Source organism: Colias croceus, chromosome 15, assembly GCF_905220415.1.
Source record: "Colias croceus chromosome 15, ilColCroc2.1".
Classification (NCBI taxonomy): domain Eukaryota; kingdom Metazoa; phylum Arthropoda; class Insecta; order Lepidoptera; family Pieridae; genus Colias; species Colias croceus.
Window position 1 is genome coordinate 7,873,088 of NC_059551.1, and position 14,868 is coordinate 7,887,955.

Sequence of the window (14,868 nt, forward strand, 5' to 3'; positions counted from 1 at the left end):
ATAAGTATTCAATGTGGGAACAGCTAAGTGAGTTTCACAATTGAAAGAAGTATTACAGATACAAAATTTATTACAGATAATTCAGTCAACTTACAGATAATGTTATTAAATTTTATTAGATCTTCCTTAATTTGGTTTATGATTAATTATCGCTAACTATAGTTAGGTTTTATTTGGCGGCAGCGTGCGGACCAGGGCCGTTGTCTGGAATTGAAACAGAATATTAATCTTAAGCCAGTGTTATATTTGAACTCACATTTTTCAATGATAAAATAATATTAAGGTACAGCAGGGAAGCCACATAAAAATATGAAAAATTAAACTGTTGTTAAAAATTAACTTGCGTAATCAAAATGTGACAAATACTTTCACACTGTTACGTTCATGACTTACAAGAATCATAATATTATATCAGAATGGATTCAGATGTTTTGGACATTAACCAGAAGATTCAAAGACAGACAAAGATGTACCTAACCACAAAAAACTGGTAAGTATGTAAATAATCTGGTAAGTGAAATTGATTAAATATTTCTAGTGTTTTATTTTTTACAGATAAAAAATAACATTTATACGTATTTAATTCGCAACATACCGTCAATCTTCGATTGCACCTTTTGCAATTCGCCGTGCGACTTCTCGAGCGCGTCACTCAAGCCCGCTTTGATCTGACTAAACTCCTGCACCACGAGGGACAGGCGTCCCAACAAATAATTCAGGTTATCGTCCACTGCGGACACGCGTGACGTTATCAGGCCCACCTGGGAATAGATACGAATTATTAATCCGAGCCTTATAATCATAGCAGTAAAGACCATAATTACTCACCTTATCTTTCATTCCGTCCAATGTCGTTGTGCTGCCATTAACATATTGCGCGGTTTGTTCCTGCCGGTTTTAATTGTCTATTAGTTGATTAGTGCCATAATGTTGTATGCGAATGGAATTTTTGTTTGCGTTCATCAAGTTATGGATCATAATAGTAGATTGTTTTAATTAACGAGGCTGTTATTTTAACGGTGTAGGTGTAACAATTATACCTACGGCAATTTTTCCATTGCTAGAATAGAAAAGTGCACCGAACAAAATACCTTTTCAAACATATTTTCTGATAATTTTAGATATTTTGGTCACCTAAACGAAAAAGCAACCGTCAACTTATAGGATGAATTTCTCGAAAAAATATACTCGGAAATATACAATTATTGTTAAATTCTCCAACTCACAGATAATCTGTCAATAGATTTCTTGCTGGCGGTCAGTTGCTCGTACATGATGCCGATCTGGCGCCAAACCTGCGACATATCCGACTCTATCTTTGATGTGATATTGCCCAGAGTCATAGTTTGGTTGTTCATTATATGCTTCTCTATTTCATCGACCCTGAAAATTGTTAAGTGTTTATTATTATTAATTAGAATTGCCAACAAAATTAAAAAATTAGGTCAATATAATTATAATAGCTGTAGGCTACTGTAGATAAAATTTAAATCTTTACTTATTTACATTTTGGTGTCTGTTATTTTACTTCATCTTTTTTTTTTAAAATATAAGTTAATACCTGCTCAGTAACGTGCTATTTAGAAGTCTGCCCTGTAATCTGATATTCTCTCCAACTTCAAGCAAAATTCTATTTACTCCGTATTCTATACGTTTCTTAGTGGCAATCACATCATCAGCGGTTTGTAGCATTACGTTTTCGTTCCTTGAGAATGCTTGTACCTGAAAATAATACGTGTATTAAGTTTTACAGATATTCTTCACTAAGAAGACGGTTCCTGGACCGGTGTGAAAAAGGAGTTTAGGGTGTAAGTGAAGAAATCCTTCTTGCATACATACTTTAAGTTTTTTTATTTTCAACAAATATGCTCAAAAGTGGAAAGTGATGATGTGTTATTAACTAATTATGTTTTTTATTTCCACAGAGTTCCTGCTACAGGATCAAAAGTAACTTCTGAAATGGGAAAGTGTTTCGATAGCTTTGCATATAACTACAATACGATTTTGCCTTGGGTTGGTCAGCCCATTTATCATTTTCTGACCAGCCAGTGCAACTAAACCCATATATTATAAAGTGATTTTCTCCAAACGTGATAAAAATACCAACCTCGTTTCTTAAAGTGTCATAGCTCTTTTGTATATCATCGTAGGCTCGTTCGCTCATTGTGTTACTCTCAGTTAGACTTTGTTGAATATCTTTATTGGTCGCCACTAGGCGGTCACTCATTTCACGCAATTTTGTTGTTATTTTGTTAACAGCTGAAAGAAGAAGCATGAGTAAAGGTATTTTATTTTTATTAGCTTTCATAAGATTAAATAATGACAATAATTTTCTAGAGCTTTTCGGATCAACTTACGTCTCTCTCTCGATCGACTGCACAAAATGGTATGGTTCGTAATAAAGGATCTTGTTCCCAAAAACACTCATTCGTCAGAAAATAAAATATCCATTCATCTTTCATCAGAGATCGATAGATTAGTTCATTAATTTATACTCACTATTATCTTCATTGCCGGTAATATTGGACTGTGCAGCGACCAGTGCTTCCAAAGTATCATTGGTCGCACGTTTGATGTCCGCAAGTCGCGGCAGATCCTTCCACATGCTCTCCGCATTTGACAGCAACAGTTGAATCTTCTTTATTTCACCTTCTTGCCGCTCCAGTACTATAAAAAATTACAGAAACTATGAAGAAAAAGTAAACAAATTGGTCTGGTAAGTACCTAATTTCATTTCATTTTATAACGTCATATGGATTGATTAATTATTATGTATTTTGGTCATTTTTGGGTGAGAACCTAATGTGTATTTTTATACAATGAATAATAAATGTTACAAAATATGAATTGAGGAAAGAAAAGTTAAAGATAAGAGGTCAATATATGTGTTAAAATAATAAGTAAAACGTTCAAAATGTTTATCATGCCATTATTTGTATTGCACTTAGGAAAACATTAAAATATAATATGACGAAATATTTTCTATTATTAGATGCGATCAATAACAAAGCACTAACTAAAAACAAAAAATTCTAATGCCTCGTTTTAGCCGTTTCTACTGACTAGAATAGTTTCGCTTTTGCTTTTGTATTATTACTGCAAAATAAACTTGAATAAAAAGCCTAAACATTCTGAAACGCCAGTATGTAGGTCGATCAGGCCGTGTTAACGAGCGCCTGTCTTCTTGTCGGCATTGTCAACGAAATGAAATGCACGTTGCTGATAGAAAATATTAATATGTCCCAGTGGCTTGATGAATGAATATCGTTTTGTACTGCATTAAGCAGTTTAGATAACAGCCGGGAATTCATTTACATTGTACGTAGGCACAATGATATGAATTGCAGACAAATGAGACGCGTTCGGACAATAATTTTAGTATTACGAGGCCACATGGGTATCGTTACAGTGTAACAAATATCGTACAAAAATGATAGAATTCCAGTAAAACCTTTCCAGTTCCAATCGTAGTCGTCAATCTAATAGTTAACATGAACTATCAACTACCTACTGCATAATATGTATTAACAATGCACTCATACCCTTGCCTCGTGGTTAACCTTAATTATTATTTTGTTATTATAATATTATGTATAAAATAATCACAGCTATCTAATAATTAGTTTGAGCGGATAGATGAAAATTCTCGAAATTTCTACCCATTTTTATAGTACTTTGTCCTTGAACATTTTATGCATATAATTTATGTAAGGTAATTTACCTTCACTCATTTTGTTGTGCCAAGCCTCGTCTGCAAGCGTAACCTCGCTCAAAGGCACAAAGTCTGTTGGTATCTTGGAAGACGTTTCGTTGTATTTGTTCAGCTTCAATTCATACTTGTTCAGTAATTTCTCAGCCTCTGTTATGTGTCGCTCGAAGGGGTTCACGTCAGTTGCCATTTCTACGCAGAAAGCCCGAAGAGCGTCCTGAAATTTTACCTTCTGTTAGTTATAATAATACACTTAACTAGGCTCTCGCTCTGAAATTTTTGTGTTGCACTTAGCCTTAAATCGTAGCGCGTTACTGTCTATTGATAAGAGGCTATAAAGTATAAACTACGTAAAAAATTGGTACTGAATTTTTTTGCCTTATTCATTAACACATCATCCAATTAAACTTATTTTTCTGACATTTTAAATTACCTTATTCAAACTGTTCTTCAAATCCTGAATTTCTTGTTTAACAGCATCCAACTTAGCGTCGGTAGCATCAAGTCGCCTGCTTATAGAGTCATCTTCGGTGGTTAGATTCGTTTCTACGTCTACTGGTGCTGTGTTTGCCTTCAAGTTCTTATTCACTGTAGCCGTGAGTGCTTGCAATGACTTCTGTATGTCTTCCAACATTTCGTGAGTTTTTTCTTGCTTTGCCTTTTCTTTTTCCTCTTTCTAAAACAGGACAAATGTAAGGTTTGTTATATCAGAAGATAACTTTATTTTTCTATTAAATGGCGTTTAGGGTACATGGCATTTCAAGTAGGCATATCATTATATGCCTACTGATCTACTTACCTGTATAAATAGACTTTCCACGTTGTAGACTCGTTCATCCAGACGCGAAATTAGCCCCTTTAAGGGCTCGAGTGCTTTGTGCTTCTTTTCTAAAGAAATAAGCATTTTCTTCAGCTGGTCTCCAAGAGCCTTTTCTCGGAATTCGTGGCGATCCAGTTTGCTTTCTGATACACGGAAGAGGTGGACGAGTGATAGCATAGCGTCTCGGATATCTTCGTGTCTGAAAAATACATTTTCAAATTGAAAATGTATTTTTGAAAATTTCAATTCAGTATAACAACCTTAATGCTGTAAAATAATTATTTTATAATTATAATTATAAAATTTTTCGTGTCTCGAGCCAGGATCTCAGCTAATGAGAGCTTTTAAACTTAATAATTCGATTGATGCAATAAAAAAATAGAAAATACTAATTAGCATCATAAATCCATTTACCATTAATCGTATCGTACATGAGTTTATCAATCAATCAATACAAATTGATTGAACATGTTGATGTTCATTGACTTTCAAAACACTTGATGTAATCGCTAAACAAGTGACGGTTACGTAATGTACCTACATGTAGGTTGTGAAGAATCTTCATTGCTATGTGTAAAGGGAGTCGCCAGTTTATGTAAGGTAGGAAATGCCCAACGCTTGAATTGAATGAGGTCTTTGTTTTATTAGATAACTAATGAAAGGAGACAGTGGGAATGTTATAATTGCTGGTACCTATGTAATTAGCGTCTGATATATAAAATGATGTGAGCAACTCGACAAATTTCATACTCAAGACATTCCATAATCGTCTCACGTCTGCAAAGTACATTGATGGTTTCTAATATTTTCTATATTATTTTAAATGCGAAATTCTGTCTGGTATGCTTTCAGGGCAAAAGTTCAATACAGATTTGTAGCTGTAAGCTCTAAAAAATGACATGAGCTTTATTTATAAATCAACCCCTTTTCTATTTAATTGGATAGACGCCTGTTAAAAATGCGGATGAGGTTTTCCCGTGCTTTTTATACATATTTAAAACCACGGCACTGCTAGTAACCTATAATGAAGGTACATATTCTCATACAAAATGAAAGTGCCTTTGACCGAAGTGATAAAAATATGAATATGCTAATGGAACAATAAAAATTTAATGACATCGTAGTACGCCTACGATAAAAATGACCCGCGATCGCCACAACGAATTGAAGTTTAAAATAGTCTTAGATAAAACATTATGGGGTTTCTTATTTCTATACATATTTAATCCTCATATAAATAATAAACGATGTTATTTATTTAACACTCAAGCCTATTTTTGAGTGTAGTATTTTTCATCAAGATACAATACAAATAGATCAACTTAAATTTAACTGAATGCGTTATCTGGGGGCACGGTAGTGCCCCCGCCAAGACGAGCAAAGCGAACAAGCGAAGCGCACGGGCACTACCTACCTTTTCTCGAAGCGCTTCGACGTTTTTTTGAACCCTCATAACTTGGGTTTGGATTATGCTAGATCAACAAAATTTTCGGGATATATTGCCAATAGCGGACTTATTGAAAATATTAAGTTTTAATTACATTAGCTTTTATACTTCAGATTTTATTTATATCTAAAAAACGCTAATTTCGTCACTGACTCACTGATGATCATCAAAATTCTTAAGGTATTTCCTAATGTCCTAGAAAGCTGAAATTTTGTATGTAAGCTAGTATTAGCACACAAACAACAAAAAAATTATAAAACTTGTAACTTTCATCCCCCAACCCCTTAAACTAGGGAATGGGAGTTTGTATGAGACCTGTAATTTTAAATTAAATTTTGATGACGCTAGAGGTCTTATCTAATAATCTAAAACTTGGTTCCCCTAGATATATATATGTACTCCTTGTTAAAAAAAAAATTAATTTAATCGACATATAAAATTTTGTTAACTACAAACAACTTACAAAAAGAAATGAAATCCCACCAAAAACATTTTCATGTAAAATGTTGCCAAGCTTCTAACACTACACGCCCTAACTCTACAAGGCCTAACTTCACAAACTCTACACCTTAGTCAAAATATGTGGCTTGGCCGTTCGTTACTACAAGAACTATTGTATAACACAAAAGTAATGAACAGTGAATTAATTAATTTTTCACCTTACGCCGATGTGAATGTAGCGAAATGGCCAAGCCACATATTTTGACTAAGGTGTAGAGTTTGTGAAGTTAGGCCTTGTAGAGTTAGGGCGTGTAGTGTTAGAAGCTTGGCTCTACATGAGATCTGATAACTTTTTCACAGTGCGAGTCAAATGGGCTCGTCTTGGCAACATTTTACATGAAAATGTTTTTGGTGGGATATTTTTTTATATGTACTGCTCTTGATACATTCTGGCGATAATACAACTAATGATATAGGAAGAGTTTGTATTTAATTCAAAGTTCTACCCTGCAGTCAACGTATTATTTTGAAAGCTTACGCTATTCAACGAAAGGAAACGAAAATAAACCATTGGAGAGAATTCAAACCTTTATTCAAACATTAATCCTTTGACGAACTCTTACACCACGTCTTTGGTGACTGTCAAAATAACTACACCTCAGTTGTTTATGGTTACTATTGTGTTCTTGATTGTGTTGTAAATTAGGAGATGGCGACATTTACTGCTAACCTACGAGCTTCCGATGCGATGCCATCAAATGGTAGGATATATTTATGAGCTTATGATAAACTATTATAACTTATACATAATATTTAAGATGAACGAATACCTAAGTATTTTATTTTGGGACAAAACCAGGAGCATCACTATTATTTACGACAGAAGAACAGCAGAATATCACTATATGGTACTCACGTGACATTTTTGGCCTCTGTGTGTGTACAGGATACGATGAGAAGGAGTGCGACCAAACACCACGGCCTCTGGGAACAAATACATTCAACTTAATTTTCTTTTAGCACAAAAGTGTGGAATAGAACAAGAGCTAGAGAACACATGAAAAATTTGGTACATACATTTGTAAGAACTTATTTTTAACACGTAATAGGTAGATATATTGGTTTGGAATATGACAAAATAATATACATATTTGCTCACTACCACAAACATTACATAGGTACCTATATTCAACCATGCCAAATCTGCAACAGGTTAAAAGAATACGGAATATCAAACAAAACATTAACCTCGGGGATAACCGATGGGGAAAGCATTTTTTTATCTACATTGTTATCATTCAAGCAAATATTGTGATAGAGTTATATTAAATGAGTTTTTATGTCAATATGTACTAAATAAATACGAGAATGATTTCTAACTGTGATAAAGGAGGTCGTCTTATCAGGCGTGGTCAACATTACACACTTGTAGCACTACAGATGGGATAGATAACCTTTAGCTTTAATTGCTTGAAGCTTAGTAAGTAGGTACACATGGTTTATAAGAGGAAGTATAATTATATTTGTAAAATAAAATATATCGATCAGAAAACTAAGTACCTATCTATATTCTACTATATTCTACTTAGGATTTAGGAAGAATTCTGTATAAAAAATGTAGAAATGTATAAGATGCTCTCTATAGTTAAATCAGTAGGGGTAGTAAAGGTAAGTGTTGGAATTTAAAATACAATTAGGTAAATTCCTTTTTTTTCCTTCAGCTTTGTATTTAAAAAAGTGCTATAAACTGTCGATGATTGAACTTTTTTCATGCTGTATGGTCTACTTCTTAAAGTAGCAATATCCGATTACTTTATTTTATCTTTTCAAGAAATGGCCAAATGCTTAAATGGCCAAATTTTCTGCATTTAAATATTGAATAATTAGATAATATTGATCAGGTAAAGTCAGAATAGTGGTAAAATAATTGCCTATTGTGCCGTCTAGAGTACCTACTTTAAGTCTACCCAGACGTTCAAAACATTTATCTCCCTTCAACCAGATTCTAGGTTAACATAATAATTTTCTTGTATAAATAGATAATACCAACGGCTTAGACAGATAATAAATAACCAATAGATGTGTGCAATAAAGACAAAGGAATCGAACAAGTTCATAAAGATCAAACCGCTATTCCACATCAATATCTAGTTAATGGTTCGATGATTATAAATATTGCTTTTTATTTTATTGTTACTTAAGCATAAAATTGTTTAATTCTATTTCAAATTCGAAGTGTTTTCAGAACTTTTAATATATTATTTTCCCTACGCCTAGGTACATTTTCGGACACTTTACTGTTTTTGAAAATAAGTAATCTATAAACTAGATACTTATTCGTACTTAATATGGAAAGAACGAACAATAGCGATGATTATATTGTGCTAAAAGTGGATTGGCTCTATAATTAATACGTATTTCATATTTTTACAACGATTTTAAAAATAGTAGAACCGTTTAGCGCGAATAGACGACCCAGTTCGGTCTACTATGAGAAATTACACCAAACTGCTTGGAGCGAATTATTTGAGATGTACGGATATTACAATATTCTGCGAGTTTTAATACAGATTTGAATTGAATAGAGTGATAGCGAAAAAGAAGAAAAGCATTTGTAATGTGCCTCTGGCAAAAGATGAGAGCGAGTAGATAGAGTTTAGAATATAAAATATTTACTTCAAAATATGTAGGTATAGTAAGTAGCTAGTTAAGTATAACTTAGGTTTGTAGGTAATTGATAGTGAAAATAATATCTTTGAAGTATCTTAATAGTAAAAGTTTCTCATATATTATACGTAAAATGTAAATTCATGCTTCTTCATCCTGTAAAATTATCAGGACGTCCGCGTCGCGTCGCGGTCGTCGAGACTTTAATGCACTTTGATGTTGAGTACAGTCGTACGACGATATGTTATGGTAATTAAATTTACTGCTACTTGCTTCTCAGAAAAATTGTACTTTCATGATCAGGAAATGAGCTTTAAATTAAATTACGCCCCTCATTCTCATCACCGTTTCTGCAAGGAATAGCAAAAAGACAATTTATCAATTTATCAATGGCTTATTTTATATCTACTTGCTGTGATGCGGTTTCACCCGCGGCTCTGGTACCTTTTTTTTATAGTGGGGAAATCTTCTAAAGATACCCACGGCTCCCGGGGAAGGAGCCGTGGGTTATGTCGGATTCTTACCGACTAAAACCCCACTGTGTTCCGTCGAGCCGCTTTAATGATGGGGCCGCGGGTATTGGTTAGAATTCTTCCGCGACCCCCTCGGCGGCAGCCCATCTCCAGGCCAGGCGCAATCCAAGAACAGGAAAGGTGGTTTGCCTGCTCTTCCCTCCCGTTGGATAACTCTGGTACCTAAGATAAGTATATAAGCTACTAGCTTTCCTCCCGCGGCTTCGCCCGCGATATATATATAATATATATATCGCATTTATAAAATTAATAGGAATAGGATAGGAAGTAGGATAGCTTATTTATAGCACAGATAATATATATAATACTAGGTATGTACGAGTATAGGATAGGACCCCATGTTTATAGCGCGATAGCCGACATTGTAATACCAATTCCTACTATAGACTATAAAATGATAGCCGTTAAGGATATGGATATCCTTTATCCAAATTAATCAGCACACAACAAAAAAATGAGGATGTACTTAGTAGAAAATATACGATAATTTTAAACTATTTACATATTATTACTACTAGGTACTTACAATAACTTAACTGGTAAAGTTGAAATATACGAAAATTATTATCAACAAAAGTTGTTTTATTTTATACACCTTTAGCCGGCACGACGAAGGCACATTACCTACTCCTATTAACCTCTTCAAAGTAACGACTCAGTCGGATTCTAGGTAAACCATTGTAGCCACACCAAAACGTGACTTGTGCTAAACACTTGCTTGTTATATATACTAAATTTATATCTGGGAGTCTTAGTTCAAACGATTCCTCGCTTACTAAATGTAAACTTATGATTCCATTGTTCTGGAATTACAATAATCCTGTTAGTTTTTTAATAGCTGGCGCCTGCAATAATTTTGCAGACACGTTTTTTGCCCTCAGAATATTTGCAAAAGCAGATTATAGCCTCCATTATTCTTATGAATAACGTCAGCTTAATTATCGTCAAAATTGCCAACAAAAATTATTATAAGGAAATTGGTTACATGCACTCTTATTAATCCGTTATTTTGTCATTGTAAGCAGTGGTGGCTCAGTGGTGAGACCTCGGACTTCGAATCGATAAGTCCGGGGTTCGAGACCAGGCGAGCGTACAGGAAATAAATTGATTTTTCAATTTATCTGCGCATGTTATTACATCACCACTGCTCGAACGGTGAAGGAAAACATCGTGAGGAAACCGACATGTCGAAGAATTAAAAAAAAAAGTTCGACGACATATTGTGTCATCCGCCAACCCGCACTTGGCCAGCGTGGTGGATTATGGCCTGTACCCTCATAGGAGGCCCGTGTCCCAGCAGTGGGAACGTATATGGGCTGATGATGATGATGATGATGATTTTGTCATTAAGTACCTAGGTAGGTGACAGGTGTTTACATACAGACATCTAAATGTAAAAGTTTTATATCAAAGGCATTAAAACAAAAACAATGTAGCAAAATCTGTATAGTAACAAAGGCAGCTTAATTGTAGGTACTATAGTTTTATCTTCACATTGGTAAACCTTTATCGTAATTTATCGGCAGATTAAAAATATTATGTAATAAGTTTGTAAGGGCTTAGCGTACCTAAAGCATCTATAACTAGCAACACGTTACACGATTAGTTTATAATTAGATCCTTATAGATGACGTAGCATCATGACAAAGGGAAAGGAACTTATCTTACACGCTGAATATAGACCTTGGCCGGGATTTAGGTCAAACGCGCGGACAAAGCTTTTAATGCTGTAAGCACACGACGATAACATTATGTTTTGCTTCCCGGTATTAGTTGAATGCGTTAAGTATTCATATATTTAGTTTTACTGGCACAGTTATCCTGGGCTTATGTATTTCGATAATAAATGTAACATGAATCTATGATGAAGCAACAGGGTAAATACTAAATATTGCAAGCAGTAATATATAACAGCACAATAAATTGCAGATGCTGAATAAATTTATTCTGCATTATAGATCTATTCATTTGTGCACCCACTTTTGGAAATTCATTTTATCAGTAAGTATCGGTTCTTATCTTAGTTCTTATATGTTAAGGCGCCACTATGCAGCGATTGTGATTTGTGATGAAACAGCTTTTAAAAAGCTAAAAAACTACTATGTAAATACACACGCTCCTTAAATGTACAAAAGAATCTAAGGTTGAACGTTCCTGGAACTAAAGCCACAATAAGAATGCAGTACCGTAAGATACAAGATCAGGAAAATATCAAGTGTTTTGTTATGTAGCATTATATCAACAAAAATAACTATGTATATTAACCCACAATACTTTAATTATTATGATGTTAATTAGCGTGAGCATGGTAGAGCGGCGGTTAAACAATAATCGCTTCCTGACTCATGTATCAAAGCTTGTTTGTTTTAATGTTTCAACCGATTTAGATTAAATTCAGAAGTTACAATTAGATGTACAATATAGAGTTGTCTTCTTTCAGGATAGGAATTAAATGTGTGATCATAGAGTTACGTAGCGACTATTTAGTAATCTGTGGTAGAGGTTTCGGCAACTATTTCGATTTTTTCCATTTGGACGAAGAAAAAAGAAAATAAATGGTCATTTTATATTTATTTTAATGAATATGGTAATCGTAGGTTAAGAATATTATAATAATTATGCTCGTGCTCGTATACTTCAGAAATATAATATGAATACCTGATGCCTCAGTGGCCGCCGTTAGAAATTTCAGCTCTACCCTCAATATAGGAGCGACGCGACGGCGAGCGACGCATTTTGTGACCGAGATGTTGGACCTTTCACACAAAAACAACTGAGCTGATTTTGATAAAATCTAGTACATATAATATTATGTTAGAAACATTACTATAGTCTATAATTTTATTTCAATCAGTTTAATTTGAAATTGAACTTCTCCACGCGCGAGCCAAGCCGCGGGCACAGCTTGTCTTTTATCTTTAGGTAAGTATGCTAAATACGATAACATAAATATCTGAAATATTATATTTTAAAATCACTTTCTGTTCATTTAAATGTTTACTTCCTTCGGAAATATAAATGTACAAAAGTCAAACCTAAACTTGTGTAGGTAGGTACTGTTTCTCAATCGCTTTCAAACTTCTTACCAACAAAATCTTGACAAAAAGCTACAAACAAGCACATTGTAAGTGCATTATTTATCGTCAATTTGTCGAACACGATGTAATCATGTATGCGAGACGAGTTAGCAATATGTCAGTACCTTGCCCCGGCCGCGGCAGGCGAGAAATACATCAAGTGCACAGGAGCTGGGGCAATAAACTTTATTGGAACACCGCAGGATATTTACAATATAACCACATTAAAGGACACCAATTGCCCGTACACTTCTTATAGTTGCTTTAAGGGGATTATGAGGAACGTTCATAATAATTGTATATTTAATGAGCATTAAGAAGCGAGAAGTGGTCATTTACATATCTATTTATATTGCGATTTGCGCATGGAGGTTAATTACAATATTCTTAACTAAGTAAGTAAGTAGGTACTTATAAAATGTAGTGTTTACTTACTTTAATTAAAACTTTTGATCAGGATTTTAACACCTACATGACTGTGAAAATCAAAATTTGATTGAAAGTAGAGCTTTAAGCTCTATATTAACTTTAACTGAAAAAACTTCTTCCTTGACGAATTAAGTAACTAAGTATCAGAATACATATTCTATTTTGAAATTTTGTAGATAATAGGTACCTATAAACAATAGCTACCTCTGCATCTGATAACCTTAGCGTATTTTTAATCGCTTTCTCTAAATAAAATTTAGTTTATTTATCTATCACCTTCAAGATAATTTTTTTATTTATACATAATCTAAATTATAGACGATAGATGTTATACTACTGAGTATTGAATTTAAAAATGCCGTTGATCTAAAAATATGATGGTAAAATTTTGTTTTTCCAGAGCTTTTGAATGCAAATTGCAAATTATGAAGCTTATTAACACATTTTACTTTAATTAATTCACGTGATTATTTTAATTAATTACAAATAACTTTAGCGGGACAAGTTGTGTTTATAGTTTATAGTTGTAGGTATATTTCCTTGATTTAAGTGACATAGGTATTTATGTGTTGTGTTTTATATGGTAAAATATTACTTAATTATATTAAAATAATAATTACATCCATTTTGTTTCCTTGTAGCATTACAATAGATATTATATTGTATACGGTCTACTTAGCGAAACTTTTCATGACTGGAAAATAATTTTCGCTTGATCAGAAAGTAGTTAGTTAGGTAGGTTTAATTTTATTATAAAAAATAACACTTAAATAAGCTTAATTTAGATCCACTAAAAATGTATGTATGGATCTTATTTTAATATCTTTTTTACTGACCGATTTTTTCCCGTCTAAATATCGCATTTTCTTAGGTCATTCAAAATAAATAATAAAAGTCAACCCATTTGATAGTCGATACAGAAATATCAGACTTTTGAAATACAGTCATGCAAAAATGGAACTTAGATGCAGTTGCGTAAATTTTGAGGGATCCATAACAAACTGCTTAAATTTATTTAAGCCCGGAAAAATAATCTCATCCCTATCCCAAAGCGTTCATTATAATTGATGAGCTCTCACCATGCCAAACGCAGCCATGTCGCCTGTTTTATTCTAATCTCGACTAACGAACACTTTTTACTTTGTTTGAGATCGCGGCGTTTGATCTAAATAAAGCTCGTAGTACTGCGCTCACGCGCAGTCGATCGCGAACTGAGGACTGAGGTGATCGATGAACTTTGTGGTTGTGGACTGGGCAGGCGCAGGAGGTGCGCCGGCGCCGCTGCGAGCAGGGTGAACGAATGCGTGCATTATTACGCCCCACTGACGTGATCCATCGACATTCCAAAGGGTTAAATGGGATCTTATTTTGGAGATTAATAAATAGACCGTTAAGTGGAGCTACCGCGATGGTTGAGGTTTATTAAACTCATTGATATAGATGCACTTTAGTTGATAGGAGTAATGTATTTTTATTGGTTTTATGTCCGTTCGGTAACTTTTTAATAGATGCGGATCTATGCTCTACATCTAATAGAGGGGTTATGCTGTGAAGTCAGTATTTGTGTTTTAGTAAATACATTCAATAAACTTCCCCGAAAAGCTCTTAAGAGATTCTGTAGGTTGTAGCATCACGACCAGGGCCGTCTTAGACTATGCCGGGGCCCTTGGGCACACAAGAATTGGGGGCCCTTTGAAATATAAAGAAATCAAACTAGGTACGCAAATTTTTTCCCACAATTATAT

The 14,868-nt window shown here is 34.0% G+C and overlaps 1 protein-coding gene across 1 annotated transcript; it reads right to left on the minus strand.

The window, feature by feature from the left end:
• Positions 1 to 52: 52 nt before the first annotated feature.
• Positions 53 to 14,362, minus strand: LOC123697999. Its single transcript, XM_045644594.1, has 12 exons — positions 14,203 to 14,362; positions 7,334 to 7,401; positions 4,509 to 4,728; positions 4,143 to 4,385; positions 3,722 to 3,926; positions 2,500 to 2,667; positions 2,108 to 2,259; positions 1,562 to 1,722; positions 1,227 to 1,383; positions 829 to 888; positions 596 to 761; positions 53 to 204 (listed from the first exon to the last, which is right to left on the minus strand). The coding sequence occupies exons 1-12, from the start codon at positions 14,218 to 14,220 to the stop codon at positions 170 to 172; spliced, it is 1,653 nt and encodes a 550-aa protein (XP_045500550.1). The 5' UTR covers positions 14,221 to 14,362; the 3' UTR covers positions 53 to 169.
• Between the last annotated feature and the right edge of the window lie 506 nt (positions 14,363 to 14,868).